This window comes from Melanostigma gelatinosum (assembly GCF_949748355.1).
Source record: "Melanostigma gelatinosum genome assembly, chromosome: 21".
In the NCBI taxonomy this organism is placed as follows: Eukaryota; Metazoa; Chordata; class Actinopteri; order Perciformes; family Zoarcidae; genus Melanostigma; species Melanostigma gelatinosum.
Genome location: NC_136654.1, coordinates 9,342,927 through 9,365,693, shown reverse-complemented (window position 1 = coordinate 9,365,693; position 22,767 = coordinate 9,342,927). Strand labels below are relative to the sequence as shown.

General features: G+C 48.4%; 1 protein-coding gene across 1 annotated transcript in view; it reads right to left on the bottom strand.

Annotated features, from left to right (window-relative positions):
• Nucleotides 1-22,767, bottom strand: part of fmn2b (formin 2b) — a gene marked incomplete at its 5' end in the record, with an annotated part of 38,236 nt that overhangs the window by 9,014 nt on the left and 6,455 nt on the right. The window contains 5 exons of the mRNA XM_079293549.1: nucleotides 499-586; nucleotides 15,479-15,623; nucleotides 16,489-17,393; nucleotides 18,178-18,227; nucleotides 21,612-21,762. Of these exons, the coding sequence (XP_079149675.1) occupies nucleotides 499-586; nucleotides 15,479-15,623; nucleotides 16,489-17,393; nucleotides 18,178-18,227; nucleotides 21,612-21,762 (1,339 nt within the window). The remainder of the gene's footprint in view (nucleotides 1-498; nucleotides 587-15,478; nucleotides 15,624-16,488; nucleotides 17,394-18,177; nucleotides 18,228-21,611; nucleotides 21,763-22,767) is intronic.

The window sequence follows — 22,767 nt, the reverse complement described above, 5'->3', positions numbered from 1 at the left end:
TCACATTTATTGCAACTTATAGTAAAGATGTTACCATGTATCCAGCGTCAGCTATTATTGGCCCCAGATGTCCATACAGTCAGTAGAAGCACATGTGCACCAGATGTGATTGTTATACCACAACCACTGTTTTGGTCAAATGTACCAAGTAACAGACACAAAATATCTTTGCATTTAATACTTTTACTGGGAGGTTTATTTGCGGTTTAAAGCATGACTAGACGAATATCCATCCACTTAATATTCATACAGATATATAGGTAGGTAAATGATAGTGTTAAAGAGTTTTCTCATTCTTTTGGCACAATCATTCTCCCCTTTGACTAAAAATAGGCTCGAACAGCTGATTATGAGGGTAATTAGTATTGCTGAGATGCATCTTTTCCCCAAGGTACCCTGTGTGGCATACACCTATCTACATTGTGGTATTTAATGAGGAACAAGAACCATATATTACTGTCTGTAAATATCAAGTCATTACGAAACGGATGAACTCACCATGCTGGATATCTTTCATGTCAAGATGCAGGGAGGACATGAGAATTCCTACCGCCTGAGAACGTTTATTGTTCAGGAGCTTCAAGACCTAAAAACACACAGATATGAAGCTCAGATGTGCTGTAGCTTTGTCAATGCTGTGCCTTTGACGTTTCTATATTTCACTGATATGGTACCAACGATTGGGCTGTGACTTTAAAAAGTCTGTCAAACTAATAATACTGCCAGTAAAGGATAGATAACATACATAATCAATGACAGCATGGTAAAAGGACTTAAGTTACATTTCACATTATTAAATTGTAGGATGGAACAAATATGCCTAAGTTTCTGCAAGAGGAAATGTCAGGTGTTTTTAAATGTATAATATATGAAAATACAGCACAGTAAAAAGTCTTTGTATTATCATACCCGTGTATGATAATACAAAGACTTTTTACTGTGCTGTATTTTAGGCCGGTTATGGGCATTCTTAATTCAAATGCACATACATGTATCTGTTATGTGGTGGTGTAGTAGATGGACCCAAACGCACGCTCACACAGCAGATTAATCCTTCAAGATCTTTATTTTGTATATATATATATATATATATATATAGCTGCAGACTTAAACAGACAACAATATCCAAACAGACTACGGCACGTGTCCAGTGGCCAAAGCCTGTCCGTTCTCCCTGAGTCGGGAGGGAAACTCAACCGAGGAAGAATGATGCAGCCTCCGGAGTCGGGAGGGAAACTCAACCTACTCACGGCTGGAAACGGTCCGGGATGAAAACAAGGGATGCCGACCGGTGAACTCCGTGGTACTACTCGGATCGGCCTCTGCGCACAGGTGAATTCCCGGGGATCGACTCTGCGCGGCAGGAGTGCTGCAGACAGCCAGAAAGGTTAGAAATCACTCGTCATGAAAACACTGCTCAAACTCACGGCGACTAGAACCAGACTGGTAACCGTACGGACTGACAACGCGCCGGAGGACAGCTGGGGGTATTTAAGTCAGTCGGCGCTGATCACCGTAATTCCCCACAGCTGAGCCTGGGGAGAGGGGCGTGGTTGGAGATGGAACTCGGGGGTGGAAACTATAGGCTGACACAAAAACAAAACATAAGCACATGGCCTTCAACCAACAACACTGACAGGGGGAAAAACAGAGGAGCACACACTAGGTCAGACCGAGATCCTAACAGTACCCCCCCCTCAACGGGAGCCTCTTGGCGAACCGCCCGGCTTACCGGGGTGCTGTCGGTGGTAGGCGCTTATGAGCCCCGGATCAACGATCCTGGACCGTGGCACCCAGCACCGCTCCTCAGGTCCATAACCCTCCCAGTCCACCAGGTACTGAAACCCCCTACCTCGATGGCGGACATCCAGGAGGCGATTGACCGTGTAGACGGGGCCCCCCTCGATGAGACGGGGGGGTGGAGGGGGTGCTCGCAGAGGATTTAGGGGACTGGAGACAACAGGCTTGAGGAGGGAGACATGGAAGACCGGATGAATCCTCATGGAGCGAGGCAACTGCAGCTTGACCGATACCGGGTTGATGATGGAGATGATGGGAAAAGGACCGATGTATCTGGGGGAGAGCTTCCTTGACTCGGTGCGTAGGGGGATGTCAATGGTCGAAAGCCAGACCAAGTCTCCAATACGGTATGCCGGAGCTGGGACACAACGCCGATCCGCCACTCTCTTATTCTGCTCAGCCGTGCGGCGCAGAGCCACCCGAGCCTCTCTCCACACCCGTCTACAACGCCGGGCATTGTGTTGGACTGATGGAACTGCCACCTCGACCTCCTGGCTAGGGAACAGGGGAGGCTGATAGCCCAAGGAGGCCTCAAAAGGGGACAGTCTGGTGGCAGTGGACGTGTGGGAATTGTGGGCGTACTCAACCCACGGGAGGTGATGGCTCCAAGAGGAGGGATTAGTGGCGGTCACACACCTGAGGATGGCCTCGAGCTCCTGGTTCAGCCTCTCCGTCTGGCCGTTAGTTTGCGGATGGAATCCCGAGGAGAGACTGGCCGTGGCGCCGAGGGTGTGACAGAATGCCTTCCATAACTGGGATGAGAACTGCGGGCCACGGTCCGAGACTATGTCCGCAGGAATGCCATGAAGCCTAATGACGTGTTGGACTAGTAGGTCAGCGGTCTCACGGGCCGATGGAAGCTTGGGCAGGGGAATGAAGTGGGCCGCCTTTGAGAACCGGTCCACCACAGTCAGAATGACGGTGTTACCGTTTGACGGGGAGAGACCCGTTACGAAATCCACTGCAATGTGGGACCATGGACGTTGTGGAACCGGGAGTGGCCGTAGTAGCCCCATGGGGGGTCGGTGCGAGGCCTTGTTCCGGGCGCACGTAGTGCAGGCCCGCACATACGTACGGGTCTCCTCTTCGAGGGACGGCCACCAAAAGGTGCGGCGGAGCCAGTCTATAGTCCGCCGGATGCCGGGGTGACCAGAGAGACGCGAGTCGTGGGCCCACCGCAGGACTTGGGAGAGGACGGACGGAGGGACAAACAGACGATTCGGAGGGCCCCCTCCAGGGTCAGGTTGAGCCTGCTGGGCCTCACGTACCACCCTCTCGATCTCCCAGGTGACAGCACCGAGCACGTACGCAGCAGGCAGGATGGTGTCGGGAGTAGAGTTCCCCTCTTCCGGGGCAAACTGACGGGAGAGTGCATCCGGCTTGGTGTTCTTGTGACCTGGCCGATAGGTGATGGTGAAATTGAAGCGGGCGAAGAACAAAGCCCAACGGGCCTGGCGAGAATTGAGGCGTCTCGCCGTGTGGATATACTCCAGATTTCGGTGGTCGGTCCAAACGATGAAGGGGACCACCGATCCCTCCAGCCAGTGCCTCCACTCCTCCAACGCGAACTTGACAGCCAACAGCTCTCGGTTGCCCACGTCATAGTTTCTCTCAGCAGGGGAAAGTCTACGAGAGAAGAAAGCACAAGGATGAAGCTTAGAGTCGGAAACTGACCGCTGAGACAGTACGGCTCCGACTCCGGTGTCGGAGGCATCCACCTCGACGACAAACTGCCGTGTCTCGTCTGGGTGGACCAGGATTGGAGCCGAGGCGAACCGCTCCTTGAGAGCAGAAAAAGCCCTGTCGGCCTCTGGGGTCCATGAAAACAACACCTTGGAGGAGGTGAGTCGCGTCAGCGGTTCTGCCGTTCGGCTGTAGTCCCGGATGAACCGTCTGTAGAAGTTCGCGAACCCCAGAAACTGCTGGAGCTTCTTTCGCGAGGTGGGCACCGGCCACTCCGTTACGGCCTTAACCTTCTCGGGGTATTTTCTCACCTGACCCTCCTCAATGAAGACGCCCAGGAACTGCACAGAGGAGACGTGGAACTCGCACTTCTCAGCCTTAACGAAGAGCTGATTCTCCAACAGTCGTTGCAGCACCTGGCGGACGTGGTTAGTGTGCTCCTGGGGATTCGGGGAGAAGATCAGAATGTCGTCAATATACACAAACACGAAACGGTTGAGGAAGTCGCGGAGGACATCATTAACCAGTGCCTGAAAGACGGCAGGGGCATTGGTCAATCCAAACGGCATCACCAGATATTCAAAGTGTCCCAAAGGTGTGTTAAAGGCCGTCTTCCACTCGTCTCCCTCGCGAATTCGGACCAGATGATACGCGTTGCGTAGGTCCAGCTTGGTGAATATCTTAGCTGAGGCTAAGGAGTCGAAAACAGATGAGATGAGTGGCAAAGGATATTTATTCTTGATGGTACTTTGATTCAAACCTCTGAAATCGATGCAGGGACGGAGGCTCTTGTCCTTCTTGGAGACGAAGAAGAAACCCGCTCCCACAGGCGAAGATGAGGGACGTATGATTCCTGCGGCGACTGACTCAGTTATATATTTCTCCATAGACTCGCGTTCTGGCCGGGAGAGATTATATAGCCGACTAGTGGGATCGTAGGGGCGATGAGGGGGGAGTGAAAGAGCCCGCTCCTTGCTGAATGACTCTCCTAAATCCCAATACTCCCGGGGCACGGCGGAGAGGCTAGGACCGGTCTCAGGACTGCTGGGGGGAGGAGCTTGCCGGGGGACTGCAGATCTGAGGCAGCGAGAGTGACAGGTGGAGCTCCAGCCGGTGATCCTACTCCCAGCCCAATCAATTTGTGGATTATGATCCTTAAGCCAGGGAAGTCCCAGGACCAGGGGTGTCTGAGGGGTAGGAAACACGTAGAACCGGGTCTTCTGGCTGTGATTACCGGACACGAGCAGGGAAATAGGCTGAGTCTGGTGTGTTATCTCTGCCAGTGAACTGCCATCCAGTGCGCTCACTAGCTGAGTGCACTCCAACGCCTCCACGGGAATCCCATTACGCCTAACAAACTCAGTGTCCAAAAAGTTCTCTTCAGCCCCTGAATCCATGAGTGCCGACAGGTGCACAGGCCCAGAAGCTAAACTCAGGGTGGCAGGAAACAGTGCACGAGGCTTAGAAGGGGGAATTCTCTCTGCATCGCTCGCCAGCATCCCCACTCTTACTGGCGAGTGCTCTCTTTTGGTCGAACAGGGCAGACGGCCCTGCGGTGTCCCGACTCACCACAGTACAGACAGCCTCCTGAGCGGATGCGTCGCTCTCTCTCCTCCGGAGAGAGATTAGTCCCCCCGAGCTGCATTGGCTCCTCCGGCTCGAAAGGGGGAGGGGCCGAGGTAGGAGAATGGGGGCGTGCAGAGCTGTACCGTCCGGACGGGCTCGGGAACTGAAGGCTGGGACGGAAACCCCACTGACGCACCGGATTGGACGGCCGGAAGTTCCTCTCCCGGCGGCGTTCCCGGATACGGTTATCCATATTGATGACCAGAGTGTAGAGCTCCTCTAAAGACTCTGGCTCCTCCCGGACTGCGAGCTCATCCTTCAACAGATCCGAAAGGCTGTGGCGATATATCCCCTTAAGCGCCTCCTTGTCCCAACCGGACTCCGTGGCCAGAATCTGGAAGTCCACTGTATACTCCGCTGCGCTGGTGGAACCCTGATGAAGACTGAGCAGGCGCTGAGCAACGTCCCTGGTGTAAACTGGGTGGTCAAATACCCTCCTGAACTCCTCCGCGAAGAGCTCATAGGGACCCCGGCTTGGGCTGCGCACGTTGAGCCAAGCCTCCGCCCAGACCAGCGCCTTGCCGCGCAGCAACCCCACCGTAAAGGCCACCCTTGCATTGTCCGAAGCAAATGTGCGGGGCTGCTGGTTAAAAACAAATCCACACTGGAGCATGAACCCTCTACACTCCCCGGACGCTCCATTATAGGGCACCGGTGAGGGAACAAAGGACTCACGGGTGCTGGATGCGTCCTCAGGAGCCGGCTCCGAGGGAGGGGAATGGCGTAGCGTGAAGTCCTGCAGCAGGCCTCCTATCTCCGCTACCTGGGCCCCGATAGATCGCTGTGAGTCCGCTAGGTCCCGCAGAACCTGATGGTGTTGCCCGAGGAGCGCGCCCTGGTTAGCCATCTCCCTCTGCAGCTGATCCACAGAAAGAACATCTGCTGCGGCGGCTGGGTCCGACATGGTCAGTTCGTTCTGTTATGTGGTGGTGTAGTAGATGGACCCAAACGCACGCTCACACAGCAGATTAATCCTTCAAGATCTTTATTTTGTGTATATATATATATATATATAGCTGCAGACTTAAACAGACAACAATATCCAAACAGACTACGGCACGTGTCCAGTGGCCAAAGCCTGTCCGTTCTCCCTGAGTCGGGAGGGAAACTCAACCGAGGAAGAATGATGCAGCCTCCAGAGTCGGGAGGGAAACTCAACCTACTCACGGCTGGAAACGGTCCGGGATGAAAACAAGGGATGCCGACCGGTGAACTCCGTGGTACTACTCGGATCGGCCTCTGCGCACAGGTGAATTCCCGGGGATCGACTCTGCGCGGCAGGAGTGCTGCAGACAGCCAGAAAGGTTAGAAATCACTCGTCATGAAAACACTGCTCAAACTCACGGCGACTAGAACCAGACTGGTAACCGTACGGACTGACAACGCGCCGGAGGACAGCTGGGGGTATTTAAGTCAGTCGGCGCTGATCACCGGAATTCCCCACAGCTGAGCCTGGGGAGAGGGGCGTGGTTGGAGATGGAACTCGGGGGTGGAAACTATAGGCTGACACAAAAACAAAACATAAGCACATGGCCTTCAACCAACAACACTGACAGGGGGAAAAACAGAGGAGCACACACTAGGTCAGACCGAGATCCTAACAGTATCTATGTATGTATGGCTTTTATATATGATAGACGTCCGATATCATCAAACCTTTTATTGACAGAATAGAATTTAGAGGTTAAGACTCAATGATTCTCATTATAATAAGCAATTGAATAACATTCATGTAAAACGAAAGTTCCGAATGTAACTACGGTTCTATGAATCCTGGATGACCTGAAAGAACCCTCCCCAGTGGGTGAGGGGTGGCAACGTTAACTCTGTAGTGTTTGGTGAATGTGCTCGGTGATGCCCATGAGGCCTGTTGAACACGGTGGATGTTTTGCGAAATCGTGATGCCTCTACACAGCAAAGCCCGGGTTATCAGGAGTTAGAACAAGTCTCGCATAAAGTTGTACCTGTTAAACAGACATGCTTCTGTGGTCAAAAACCCTCTGTTGCACTGACGTGTACGGTTGGGCACACACACACACACATACACACACACACACACACACCCCCAGGCGTGCTTCTCGGTTCATGAGAAGTGCAAGGCTGAGCCAGCAAGTTCACACAAAGAACGAAGATGGAGGCTTAGAATTGCCCGGGAGATGAGGGGCGCAGATTGCACTTATGATTCATCCGGGATGCCGGGGGCAGAGGCACTTGAACAGGTGTCGGACATTAGGGTAGTAGAGACTTCAAAGACAAAGTCACAAGACCGAGTCAGCAGTTCTAGGAAGTTGGTAGGGCGTTAAGGTCATTAGTTAGGCCCCGGGGTACATATAAATAAACATACCCTTGACAGTAAGGTCACTGAAAATGCTGACGGGTACATATAAAGACAAAAGCATACCCGGGTTTCAAAGATCCCGCTGGAGTAAGGGTTTTTTGGTATAATCAATCAAGTAATGTTTGAAATTCAGTTTGAAGATATGTTTGATGTGATGTGTAAAAATCCGTTTGAAGTCAGAGATCTGAGCCCCGGACGAGTATAAATAGGGGCAGTTTGAAACAGCAGAGGAGTTGTGCGGAGTTGTGCGGAGTCGTGTGAGCGGTCGTGTGAGGAGTCTCTAACAAGAACCCGTGCGGGCTTCTGCCTGCACGGGGGTAGAACTTTAAACTTCTTGCAGACCTCCGGACTTTGAGAGTCAGAGTTTTTAAGAATACTTGTAAGATTTTTTGAAGTTGAGTCAGGAGAGAAAGCTCACTCGGTGTATTCCTGCGCTGGGTGAATCATTAACTTTTTCCTCCGTAGACTACATAGCCAGCTAGTCTGCTGGCTGAGTCAGAGTTTTTAAAGATCATTTGTCTGTAAACGGCTCTGAAGGGGTTTAAACACTCTGGTGATGTTTTCTTATATTTTTCAGTTAACGATTTTTTTCTCTGTATTTTGGACCAAGAGACTATACTTTGATTTAAATGCAAATAAATAAATAACGAATCGGTTTCTTCGACCAAATCCTTTTCTTCATATTTTCTTGAGAAGCCAGCCCAGAGAGGGGTTACGCCTCAGCAGATCCCCTTCGGCCCCTGAGGTAAGTTGTGTTTGATCCAGCTCGGTACACTACTGATTGCATTCTTGACATGCACAAACCACACTGATACTTATTCAAATTAATTTCGCTCTAGTGTAAGCAATGACACCCGGAAGAGGCCCGCTTGCGTATTAAAAGAGCTTTATAACGGTTTGGGCTCTAAAGCAGGGTCCTATCAATTTCGAAAGGGTTAAGGAACAATGTACATTAAAAGAAAAAGTTAATACTTTTATAAGACCGACTGCTAGTCTGAGCAACCGAATTACACTGTCAAAGTGAGTTACTGTGGGTCGATTCAGATGGGACAGCAAGCAAGCCATCGACCTGGTCTGTGTCAGCAATTGAAGAATATTTTAGTGCAAACTTAAAGTCCGGTAACAGTCACTCTTAAAGTAGAGCAGTGCGCGAGGCAAAAACAGGGACTGAGAATTCGGGAACCCTTCCTCCCGAATATCTCCCGCAGGGCCAGGTGTGAAAATCATATAGGGAACGAATTAAAAAGCGTGTCCCCTCCTTCAAGCCAAATCTTACGGCACCAGGGGTACACACATGGAGGGGCCGACTCCGCCGGGCACGAGTCACGTGGAGTCGTGGTCCCTCTGGTGGATCGCAAGGGTTGATCTATCGCCGGCAGAACCTTCTGCCTTCTGCGCATCAATGTTGGCACGGAGCTGAATCTGCTCAAACTTTTGTGCGTTTCACACGAAAGGCCTCCTATTTGCTTATTACTAATTATTTCCAGATAAATTGAAAACATTTACATAAGGAATCTAGTTTTAATAACTCAAATAGAAATAAAAAAAAAATAAAAAAAATAAATTCATTTTTCAAATTCTTTTTATTATCGAATAAAATAATTAAAAATCGTGAGGGGTCACCCCCCATTCCACGTAACAGGCCGCATCACATATATCCTCCACAGGCACACCACTCAGGCTTGCCCTTGGTGTGGAGACACTCTTGGTAGTGACCCTTCACCCCGGATGGCCGAGCGCAGCCTCTTGCCTTGTATGTATAGGCAATGGCCTCCACTATCCAGTGGCCAGGTGCTGTTTTTTTTCTTTTTTAAAAGGAGCACAGCCCTTCTTAGGCTCACCATAACTGACTATGCAGGCGGTGGCTTCCACATAAGCTCTGAGGGCACAGCAGCCTTGACCTCTCCTCTCCCAATGGGGGGGGGGGGTCAACTTTGCCAGCTGGATAGGCCGGTTTATATGTGAACGTATCAAACACTGCATTAGGCCAGAAAGTGACACCCAAGCCATCTGAGTTCCACCTCAGACATGATTCTTCCACTGATAGGGCATGCAGCTCGCTCCCACATTGAGCTGAATTGACGGCAAGGAGAAAACCGTCTTGCCGATAGCCATCTCGGCTCCGCCTGTGCCAGGGGTTCAAAAGGAGACAAGCATAAGGTGTCCAGTACCAAGGGTAAGACCGGCCCTTATCCAGGAGGGACTGTAGAAACTCAGTACAGCAGGCACGGGGCGCTGTACTGGGACCTTGTTCTGAGCCGCACACCAGTCGGAGAACAGCTTCCACCTGTTTCTTGTACTGCAGGCAGGTAGACCGCGCACTGGCATTCAGAATAGTCAGCCAGACTGGTTCTATGCAGCCACTCAGCATCCGGTCAGGCCCTCCCGTGACCCATAGTTGAAGGCGGCAGGGATTGGAATGCCAAATCCGACCTCCTAGTTGCGACAGGAGATCCCCCCTGTCGGGGAAGGACTCTGACAAGCTTGTTGCAAAATCAAAGGGAATGGTGGAAAGGAATAAAGAAGATCCTCTGGCTACGTGTGAGCCAGGGCATCTTGACCCAGAGGGCTGGTCCTCTCCGTCAGGGAGACCCAGTGGGGGCAGTGGGTCAACACGCCTGGATGCAGCCGCCACTCTCACGGTGGAGGCTTGTGACGGAACAGGAAAACCACAACCTGGTTTCGTTCTCCTGGTGGGTACATTGCCCACAGGCTGGTCAGACAAGGGGCCTCCCAAGTCAGAAGACCACGGTGATCCCCGTAGCAACTTCTGCAGATCTGGTGCCCCCTTGATAGTTTATGGGAAATCACAGCAGCGGTGTTGTCCAACCGGACAAGCCCATGCTCTCCCTTCAAATATGGAAGGAAGTGCTTGAGAGCTAGCTCTAGAACCTGGACCTCTCCCTGCGGTCTTTCAGCAGACAACTGCCCCCAGGCTGTCCTGTTCTGTCACACTGCACCCCGCCTTGAGAGGCAGGTATCTGTTGTGACAATCTCCTGGTGGAATGGAACCGAGCCCCTGGGGCTCGGTTCCTGGGACACTGTTTGCCAGATATGCACTCCCTCCATGGGGATAGTGAATAGGCACTGTTTCGATAATATTATTGCCCTGTATCTGTGCCACTTAGCATCCAAGTGAAGGCTCTTCAGCCATCTGCAAACCCAAGGGAACGACAGTTGAGGCAGCTGTCAGTTTACCCAATAGTCGGAGAAAAGGATGTAAGGCAAGGCAAGGCAAGGCAAGTTTATTTGTATAGCACATTTCAACAACAAGGTAATTCAAAGTGCTTCACATTACACCATTAAAAGCATCAAAACACAAGGCAAAAGAAAAGGAGATTTCAAAAACAATTAAAAAACAGTGTAAGAAATAAAATATAGTAGTAAAATGCAGAAATGCAGGAAATTGATTAATATATATTAATTGAACGTGGTTCAATTAAAGGACCACCGCAACCGTCTGCACCCTCGGAAGAGGGAGAGGTTGTGGGGGTTGTTGGCCACATGCTGGGGCGACAGACAGGCCCTCATAGGGCCACACTAATGAAGGTTATGCTCTGAGAAGGGCTCAGGTAGCTCCTCTCCATGTTCACCTTGAGGCCCACCGGGCCACGTGAGAGAAGGCGAGCAGTGTCCTGTGGCGCCTGAAGCCGGGATGGCGCCTAGGTCAGCCAGTCGTCTAAGTACGGCAGTATGTTCACGCCCTGCGATTGCAGGGGGAAAGGACAGCAGTAACACACTGTGAACACCCATGGGGAGATGGGAGAGTCCGAATGGAAGCACCCAGGACTGAAAGTTGTGGTGATGCACCATGGGAACATGGGAATAGGCGTCAATAGACGTGAACCACTCTCCCTTGGAAATCCGCTGCTGGGAGAAAGAACCCCGACAGCCGGCCTGGAGACATCTCCTGGCACCCCTGCCGGGGGGGACGTAAGTAGGGTTGTATAGGTAGCGGTCCGGCCTCTCAGTAGGATGCCGAGGCCTGTTGCGGCTACTAAGGTAAGCTGGAGGCTGAGAAAACGGCCTTGTGGGGCCAAAGTGGGACCCCTAGGTCTGGGGGTGCAGGCATGTCCCTGCAAAGACCAGAGAACTGCTGCCTGGTCTGGCTAGCTCTAACAGTCCGCTGAAGCGCCTGTATAGCAGCTGACTCGAACAGCTCACCAGGTTCCACTGGGACAGTACGGAGGGTCCTCCTACATGTCTCAGATAGGGGTGACTGCGCCAGCCAAACCTGGCAGCGAGTCTGAACCAGGGTGGACATCATACATCCACGTTCCCTCGACATGAGCGCAAACGCCTGCAATGAAGCATCACTGAGCGGAAGCGTCAAAGTAGCCTGCTGCAGAGAATCTGCGAGGGAAAGCATGAGGTGGGAGAGGGAGTTGTCGATACGGTACACAGCGCTGCTGTGTCATAAGCCCTGGATAGCAGGTCATCTTTGACCCGACATTGGGTCGACGGCACCTGGCATCGGGCCTCAGAGTCTCCTCAGGGGAAACTATGATGGACGCAATAGTCGTCTAACTGGCTGGCATATGTGCAAGGCCAGATTTGCCACCTCCTGCATGGTCTGATGTAAGGCGGGAGAGAGCCCTGGTGTCTCCACCATGCACGCAACTCCCTCAGATATTCCTCAGAGGGAGGAACAGAAAAGGTGGTGAGGGCGGGAAGGCACCTGAAGAAGGCACTCACAGGTGGATGTTCCAGCTGCTGTGTATGCCAGGCGTGCAAGCGCCATACAAATGACCAGGGTACGTTGGGCTGGATTCAGCTGCCCTGACAGGGGGAGGTAGACCTCACGCATCAGGTGTTCCACTTCGGCCAGCCTAGCAGACCTTACTGCTCAAGGCCTGATGCCGCAGGTCCTGCCTGGGTTCTCCGAGAGGCCCTGCCTCAGAAGCTCGAGGCTAAGGCAAGAGGTCAGGTCTGTCCTCAGGCTGAAGAGGAGCTATACAGGTCCTACAGCCGGGAGAGTTTAGCATGGCCGCGATTCTGGTGGAACCCTTGTCCCACTAGTTGATGCGGAATTCCAAATCAGTCTGAGCGGGAGCGCTCTGCTGAATGTTGAGAGAACAGGCAGGGGGCAGTCAGTGGAGAGTGATCCTTCAGACACTCTTCACTTGGCCAGCCGCTGCGGATATTGGTGACCCACCAGTTAGCCTGAGCGAGAGCACTCTGCCACTGTGGAAACAGGTCAGGCAAAGTCCCTATAGTGAGAGGGGAGCGAGCACACTCTCTTCACTAAGCTAGTTGCTGCAGATATTGGTGTCCCCCCCAGTTAGCTTGAGCGAGAGCACTCTGCTACTGTGAAAAACGGACAAAAAAGAACACAGTCCGTACAGTGAGAGGGGAGCGAGGACACTCTCTTCACTAAGATAGTTGCTGCAGATATTGGTGTCCCACCAGTTAGCTTGAGCGAGAGCACTCTGCTACTGTGAAAACGGACAAAAAAGAACACAGTCCTTACAGTGAGAGGGGAGCGAGGACACTCTCTTCACTTGGACAGTTGCTGTAACTCTTGGTGTGCTACCAGTTAGCCTAAGCGAGGGCACTCTGCTAACTGATATCCGCTACTGATATGGCCATAATGTTTACAACAATCAATGGACACAATCAGAGTATTAGCTTAGTCTAGTTAGCCGGAGCAAAACGCTCTGCTAACTGATATGGCATAATGTTTACAGCAATCAATGGACACAATCCAGCATTAACTTAGTCTCGACAGCCGTAATGCGTAAAAACATCAATGGGCACAACCTCAATGTTGATTTAGTATAACTAGCATTCACCGAGTTAGCCTGGGCGAGCACACTCTGCTAACTGTGATAGTTGTAATGCTACAAAGTTGATGGCCACAGCCACAGTACCAGCTTTGTTTAGCTGGCTTCCCACTGAGTTAACCTGAGCGGGGACGCTCTGTTAACTGTGACGGCCGTAAGGTTTACAAAGTTGATGGACGCAGTCCCAGCTAGCATCTCACCAAGTTAGCCTGAGTGAAGACACTGCTAACTGCGAATTACGTCAGTCCGGGGCTCGATGTCCGAACGGCGAACACACCGTTCCCTGCGAAGAGGGACAGCTCGTCGCAGCCTTTGGAGGGCGAGAGAACCGCAACTCCGACCGGTGGTCACAAGGCTACAGCGACGAGCTCTAATATGTCTTGATCGTAGACACATCCTTGTTTATGCTACCATGGTAGCTAACCTGCGTCGCGAGAAGATGAAAAAGGACTGAGCTCAGGATGACACCGGAACTTATAGACGACGGGGGTCATCCGAGGTCACACGTGACTTTGTTGATATAAATATTCGACCTCCGCATGCGCGAGACGGAAGATATCCAGTGTGAAGCACTGCCTCTGGCGGTCAGTAAGGATGAAATAGAACCTAATCGACAGAATAAAACCCTGTTTCATATCAGTCTCATATCGCACGAGCAGAAACACACAACGCCACTTGTTGATTATGTCATACCATTGGTTAGATTTAGCCAACAAAAATACTTGTTAAGGTTAGAAAAAACATGGTTTGTGTTCAAATGTAAACGGGACGTAACAACGAAACACAACAACCGTAAATAAATAACAACTAGCAGTCTCTCTTACGTGATATTACATAACAAACATAAAGTTTGTTACTAATACGTAATACATTACATGTAAAGGACCTCTGAGAATGTGTAGTGTATTTAAATAGATTGTTCCTTTTTTATGTCTCTTATTTTGGACGTTTTGTCACTGCAGTCGGTGCATTTCCTGTTGCACTTTTATTCTGAAGGTATAAAACCGGAAGTAAGATGCCGCTAGGAAGCCGTTAGAAAAGTCACTGAAGGGACGGAAAAAGTGATTTAACAAGGAAGATGGATACGGTTTTATTGTTTTAGCACCTGGCCGATATAGGCACAAGTTCTTACGGTGTGTTCAAGGTGTGTTCAAGTTGTGTTCAAGTGTGTTCAAGGAGTGATTCATTAAAGACTTATGGACCATCAGTTCAAGACTACAGACCATTATTCAGCCAGGATGCTACATTACATATTACATAATGTTTACTTTTGATTCATGAACAGCGGTATTCTGGGCAGAGGTCCTTGTTTGACCCATCCATCAACCCTCAAACCCAGTTAGTGGACTTTCCCGCATGTTATACCCGTAATTATAGACGTAACACAATCACGGACGAGCCAGAGTCTGCCGACTGAAACACACGTCACGGCAACATGGCGCTGCACACAGTGCAGTGATGACTTTCATCATTTTATCATCAGTTTGTGTCAGTTTGTGTTGTGTAACAACATTGTAACTGCCATGTCAATTTTCATTTAGTTGATTTGTACTTCTTTGCGAGCATGCAGTACTACACTACTCCTGCCGTCTTTTTTGACAGGCGTTCTGCCGATCCTTGAAATGTCTTCAATTAGATTTTGTGAAATATTTCCCCACAGCATTCTCTAGTTGTTCATTTAAAGATGGCTACTTTATACACTGTCTCTCTTCGTTAATGGTGCTGTCGTAATTGATTGTAGATGCTTGTGGAGCCCAGAGACCTGCCATACAAACATCAGGTAGCTGCAGGCGTCCATGTTTTCCAGAGTGGGTGAAGTGGGATGCATTTAGACTCTGAATTATTGACTTCCGACTTGCAAAGGATTGCAGCATAAGCCGCTTGCTCTGCGCATCGCTCGCTGTACTACGCATCGCTCGATGTACTACGCATCGCTCGCTGTACTACGCATCGCTCGATGTACTACGCATCGCTCGCTGTACTACGCATCGCTTGCTGTGACGAAATGCAAAACTCTCCCTGTTCAATGTATCTGTTGTTTTGCAGGAACGTACAATGCTAACATGTTTCCTTTGCGATTGGGCTATAATGTAATAAGCCACATCAAGCTGCTAAGTTTGAAGAAGGTCATTCAAATAAATACGTTCAAAATCTCTGATTGGTTGTTGACGTCATTGTTGCGACAATACTACTTGTACTGTACATGTACACATTGTACAGCATGTAACATACGCTTAAACACACAGACCTGTTTGGCCTTGGACTTGGTGATGGTGTCAGAGAGCGGCTGCTTCTTCTCCTTCACAGCTGTTTTGGAGAACAACTCTACAAACTCCTCGAAGTCCATGTCAGGCTCCTCTATTGTCTCCCACACCAACAAAGAAGAAACCTCCCTGAAAAACACAAAAGAGCACTTACAGATGGATGATAGGTTGTTCAGCCGTATGAGGAAGTACTACTGGAGTCTGACTGGAGTCAACATTAGCATGTCCACCTGGGTGCGTTCATGTGTGGGCAAGGGGCTCTAAAATGTCAGCTATCAGAGTTGAGGCTGCTGAACAGCCCCACATTGGGAAAAGCAAAGCCAGAGGCCACACAACTAGTAAGCATAGAGCAGAAGGAGAAGGTGCTGCTGTCTGGAGCAGTCCAAATATGCTCATCTCTGGTTTTATCAAAAGAAAAAAATACAAATCATTTATCTGTCTTAGAATATACAGATACAAGTACAAATACTGATGTCTACGGTGCTGCTGTGCATCCACGTTACAGTAGTACAAGAAGACCAGCCAGAGCCGGACAGACTGTTTTCACTTGAGTTACTCACTAGAACACCAAATGTGGATTAGTCCACTGCTGAAAATAGTTCCCTGCTGATTGAGTAACGCTTGTTAAAACTAAAGTGTCTCTCCTGAAATTTAAAAAACATTAAATAAACCTTCTATATGTGTGTGAGGTGTTTTTATAGATCTATGTCTTCAGTAGGAACCAATGGACTTGGAGCTGAGAGCCACAGACACGGCAGTCAGAAAACATTAAGTGACAAACTAAAACATTGATACTTTGGTTCTGCACATGGGATTTGTTAATAATATAATATATAATGTGAAAAGCCTCATCTTTTAGGTAATTTAACACACTGAAATGATATCAGATCCTGTCTTTGAACCCCGACTTTCTGCATCGCCTGTTTGGGCTCAGAATGCAAGTGAAGCTAAATACACCATCATGTTGAGCCTGTTTGGGCCACACCATCCTTACTTTTTGATGTTCAGCTGGATCCTGGTCCAGTAAAGGGGCTTCATGGGTCTGGGGGGTTCCACCACAGCCTTCCTGGGTGGCTTCTCCTGGGTCAGACCCAGAGCGTACAGCCCCAGTGGCAGAGGAGGAGGCAGGGAGCCAAGGGCTCCTGGAAGAGCTGGGGGAGCACAGAAGCCTCCTGGTGGAGGAGGGGGTGGAGGAGGCCCACAGCCTGGGGGTGGTGGTGGTGGAGGAGGTGGGGCTCCTATTCCTGGTAATGGAGGAGGAGGTGGAGCAATGCCGCCAGGGAGAGGAGGAGGAGGAGGAGGAGGGGGTGGGGCAAGGCCACCTGGAAGTGGAGGAGGAGGGGGTGGGGGTGGAGGAACTGCTGAACCAAAAGGTAATGGTGGTGGAGGTGGAGGAGCGGGCATTGAGCCTCCTGGTAGTGGCGGAGGAGGAGGTGGTGGGGGAGGAGGTGCCACTATCTGTCCATGTAAAGGATGAGGGGGTACTGCTCCTCCTGGCAGGGGAGGTGGAGGTGGAGGCTGCAGCTGACATGAACACCTGGAGCCATCCTCCCTGGGCGGAGGCTGCAGGAAGCCATTCGCTCCGCCCGGCTCACTGCAAGGCACTTTGAACTTAAAGCCGTCGTCCATGGGCGAGGTCTGCACCGACTTGGCCTCCAGGCAGCCTAGAACGGGAGCTGCCTCCGTCTGCAGGTGAGCGTCACACACCACCCTCAGCAGGCCCTCCTCTCCCCCACACTCCCTGTCCGTGGTGGGTTTCATACTGTCTCTGTCCAGAGGAAGGGGCTGTTGCTCCAGCTCAGCAATCTTAGTCCTGAGATCTTCTATGGTTTGTTCCAGCTGTTGGATGACAATGACGTGTTTTTCCTTCAGTTTTGCTGAAGGAAGGACACGTTCCTCCTGCAAATAAGAGAGAAGCAAGAGGTATAACGACAGTCATAGCCCTCTTTTTCGTAAAATCTGTTCATAGGCAAATGTAGAATTACTTATATAAAAAAGAAAAAAAGTCAGAGTACATTTAAATATAGATTGTGGCAGGTGATTGCAGAACAGCTTGGAATCAGGAACGGTCACAAAACAAAGGATGTGCGTGAGATGAGACATGGTGGTTTTGCTCTATAGGCAGCTGAACGATAGCTTCTTGCTAATATCATTCATTCTTTTGCACCGTTTGGGACTAGCATTATTCCTTGTACCCACGTTATTCGTTCAGTTTTGTCTTGTATTGCAACAAAGAGAATAACGGAACGCATCAGACGTTATGTTATCGGATGACTGATTAAAGAAACGCATACAAAAAATACTTTAGTCTTTACATATGGTGACTGGTAAAGGACTCCATTTATATAGCACTTGTCTACCTTAACGGACAAAGAGCTTTGAGACTGTTCCTACTTCAGTGCAACAGAAAGTACTTTATACATCTCAAATAAAAAAATGAATGAAATACAGCAGGAAATCTGTGCAAGCAACAATGTATCTAAGTGCAAATATATAGTTTTAGCAGCTATCCAAGCGCAAGCAGGGGATGTTTGGGTAGGGTGACAGGGATTTGAAGGAAAGCATTACAAAAGCTGAAGATAAATCAATGAGTCACATTACCTATTCAATTGAAAGACCACACTCATAAGATATAAAACATCTATAATCTTTCAGTCAACTACAGAAAAATGAAGTGACTGACCTCTTGGCTCTCCTGCTGCTGCGTCAAATCCAAGATGGCTGCATGGTGTTCTGAACAAACAGAGACATCAGCAGGTCAACAGAAACACTTTACACAAGGCTCATACGTCTTCTGTAGGCATTGTGAACATATGAAAGTACGATGTCACGTATAAAATGTTTGACTGGTACTTTGACGAAGCACCAGTAACTTTCGGTGATATAGCCAAAAGCCAGTAGTACACAAAGAAGCCGCATCACTTTTTTACTGTACTAAAATCCATTCTAATTGTATTTGGATCTTGTGGCTTTTATTATTTACTTGTGCCAATTAGCTGTAGATAGTCTTAACACCACAATGAAATGCATTGTTTTGCCGCCATCTCTGATGGAAAGCCTCAGCTTTCTCCATATGTGAACCTTAATTGCTGTGGGTAGTTGGGTGTGTCTCTTCTGTACACCTAGAGCAGGGGTGCCCACACTTTTTCGGCTTGCGAGCTACTTTTAAAATTACCAAGTCAAAATGATCTACCTACATTAAAAATGCTGAATATCTATTTATATATATATATATACATATATTCTGTATATTTTTGGTCGTTCCCTTACTCTGATGACTTGCACTGAATGGGATTGGCCAGAGTTGCATAGTCCGGACAGTAGCTGCTGGTATCCGCCTCAAGCAGACTTCAAATGATCATCAGTCATGGTGGAACGGTGTATGGACTTAATGTTCTTCATGTGGGAAAAGGCTGACTCACATAAATGAGTAGAGCCGAATAATTCAGTCAAAAAGGTATCATATTTCCTCATGTTTGGATACTTTTCCTCTGTGAGGAAACTGTCCATGAGCCCTGGACTTCAGTGTCAGAATCTCATCCTCCACTCCAGACGAGTTCAGGTGAAACAATGTTGCAATTTTTGATGCGAGTGAATCAACCTCAATATCTTCCCGAAATGTGCAGCACATAAGTGTAGCAACTGGCTCGAGTAAAGCAAAGTCTGGAAAGCGTTTGTCAAACCCTGACAGACACTTGTCAATCTGCTCTGTGTAGCGCGCACTGTCAAGTTACGCACACGCCTTCCGTTGCGTCTCCAGTTCTGACGCAAGGTTTTGGACGTTTCCCAAATCATGGCGCTGCAGATTTAGCTTCTTTAGTGGAAATAAATTGGAAGGCTAACTAATTAGCTCGCCGGAGTTTTGCAGTAGCTCGCGCGGTTGACCGCGCATACGTGGTGACCCGTGTGTTAGAAAATCAAGTGGCAAATGCCATGAGGACATCTCTTTTTTTTTTTTTTAATGGTATGCGATCTACTCGCACTACCTCCGCGATCGACCGGTCGATCGCGATCGACGTATTGGGCACCCCTGACCTAGAGCTACACCCAACAGTGATGTCACAGTGTCCTGGAGTACACCTGTACATCACGGCAGAAAGGTGGGAAGTTTAACCACCAAAGACAAGATTTTCAGGGGGCTAGACCATGACCTCTTCCTCGGCCTAAACAAGTAGTTTGTTGCAGAGGTAAACCTAAAAACTAGGTAAACATACATTTACTGTATGCCTGTAACAAGTGGAAACTCTACGCTTCCTGTGAAAAGTTTTTGAAGTTGTTGAAATCTGACAGGCAGGGGGGTTCCGAGAGCATCATAGTTTGAAATGTAGAGCCACTGATTTGTTTGACGAGTCAGGACTGAAAAACGAGGGGGTTTAAAACAGTGATACAACTGTTATACAATAACAATATCAAACTAGAATTTGTGATATACGATACAATTGTCACAGCTCCGCTGTGATCTCAGCTCGTATCGGTGTCTCCCCTCTGTATTCTCTGTCGGTGTGTGTGTGTGTGTGTGTATGGCATGGGCGCGGCATCAATCATCCGGCACCTGGGCTCATCTCCACACCTGCCAACAATCAGACCATCATCACAGACAGCTCAAATACTCCGGCTTCCTTCAGTCTCATCGGCAGCTTGTTTCTTCAGCTCAGTGGTAGCTACAGCCTCGGCCCCTCTGAGCGTTAGCTCGTCTCACCAGTTAGTTCGCTTTGTTTTCCCGATCTGCAACTAACTTGTGTTTTTCTTGTGCTCCAAGATTCCCGTTCCACGTCGCCGCCTCACCTTCCTACCTGGCTGTTCACCAACTAAATAAAACCTTTATAATTTGGTACCGGGCACCATCATACTAAAAACAAACCTTTCCTTGTGTAATAGCCACTCCCTGTGAGTAAAAATGTAATAATCCTGTTTTTAATCCATAACCAATCAGTAACTGTCTGTGACTTCCGTGTTCTAATTATTGACCAATCAGAAAGACCCCAGACAATAAGGAGGAGCATTGCATGACAGATTTAAAAAGTGATGTGAGAAAAGTTCTTATGTCTACATTCTTGAGTCCACACCCTTTGTATTTTCAAATGTGCAGGCTATTAGGCTATTCGCACCGTTGTTTGCAGTGTTAGCGCCCATGTTAAGAGCCGTGTGAAGGTATTTTGGACTTGTAAGGGGCAAGCCCCCAAGAAGAGTAACATTTGACTTTGAAACCAATTTTCTTTGTGGCCGAACCAAGGAATTACAACTTCCAGGTCTCTCATGGGATGCCATTGGCCCCAGAAAGACTTGTTTAAGCTTTGGAAAAGATTGTGATTTAAGTAATAGAAGTATGTGTGTAATGTATCTGGTGCTAGTTGCATAACAAAAGTAAGGTAAAAAAAAAAGTCCATTTTATTTGGTTTCACGTGGGACACAAACAGCGGTCACTTGAGTGAAAGTCCTGTCTGTTTAAAGCAGATAACATATTTTGTGACTAGGTTGGCATTTCTAAATCACTATCTGGGATGCTCCACCCACCATCGAGCAGCAGGTTTATTTCAAGTTATGATATTTTGAAACAGAGACAAATATTCACACTGATACAGCCCACAACAAATATAAAATTAGTACTCACCTTGGTTTTCTTCTAAAATGCCAAAGCATAAAGTTGGAATAAACCCATTCAGATGAAGACATGAAAAAAAAGGGAAAAGAATCAAACACAAAGGTCAAGATCCTTGCATAAATCTGAGTACCAGAAAAGTAGCTAGCTGTTAAGCAACGGTGAGGACGGTGAGGACTTAAGCCATTAGGCTTCAAGCATGTACCCTAATATACAGTAAACTATGTTGTAGAAAAATACCTTTGATCTACTGCCATATATAAGACACTATTATCTGCACTTCTGTTTGAGCCAACATTGGTTCGATGATACCGCTCTCTCCCTACTGTCACATCCCAGGACAGTCTAAACACTGTAAATCATAAACGGGGATTAACACGTGAAAAGTGGGTTCAACACAAAAATCTCAGCATCTTGCCAATTATTTACTGACAAAAACGTCTTCCTGTTTTATCATCCCTGTCAAGTAGGCAGCTTGTGACATATGAACCATGTGTAGGCCTAAGTGTTGATCTGACCTGCCTCTGTGGATTTGAGTCCAGTCCTGTTGTCTCCGCCTGGCTTGGCTGGAAGCCAGGGGCCCTTATATTGCCCCAGTAGTTTCCCTTCAAGGGAATCCAGGGAGTGAGACGGCTGGTTAACTGCTGCCCACGTATACAGCTGGTCATGCTGGGGAAACAAAACTCTTTTTAAATGCTTTATTTTTAATGTCACACCAGCTGTGTAAAGTAAAAGTTTGGGTACTTTTGATTTTTACTCCGCTACTGTTGCATCAGCAAACATCATTATTTTCTCTGAAAAATAACATTAATCAGAAGTGACAGAGGAATAGATCCACTGAAGCAGTCATAGATGGCAGGTAGTCGGTCACATGACAACACAAACACAAAATGTAGTAATACAGGAAAAGAAAGAAGTGTTCTGTTATGAAATTCAACAAAGAAAAAGCTCCTGACCATATTACAATTTTACATGTAATACAAACACTGCATGGATGTTCTCAAGTTGTTCCCTATAGTGTACAGTTTGTCTGCAGAAGTATACAGCCTTCCCTGCCTCAGCATCCTGCTGACAGGACAACAGGACAGATTTTCACCCCCAGAAAAGACAGACTGGACTCAACAGATAATAAGCCTCATTGCTGAGAGGCACCTTTAAATTGAGAAGTGAGGCTCGATTGTGTAGAAAAGCAAAAGGCTTTCGATTGGTACGCAAACAAACTGCATGTTGTGCTCTAGAATTGATTCTTTCACGTTATAATATTTGTTGTACAGAATTATCCTGAGTTACAGAAAGAAAAGGTTTAATTGGGTTTGTCATTTACATGACTGACTGGTGAATTGTTACATTTTTTCAACATAAGACTGATATATAACTTTGTCTTTATTCCACTAAATGTAATTGAAAAGTCAGATAGACCAACGTATCCGCCTGAATCTAACAGCACATCAAATCGACACTGATGCGTACAGCCACTAGTTTTGCTGGGGTTAAAAGAGTGGAGCGCAGTGAAATGAAAACAAACTACAATAGTTAGAAGTTTGGCATTGACTGGATAATGGCTCAATTGCTTTTTCACACAAGGAGCTGCTGTTTCATGTCGGTGCCAGACAATTCATTTCGTAACACCTCGTCAAGTTCCCTTCATTAGGTTTTCCTTGTTTTCACATTCAT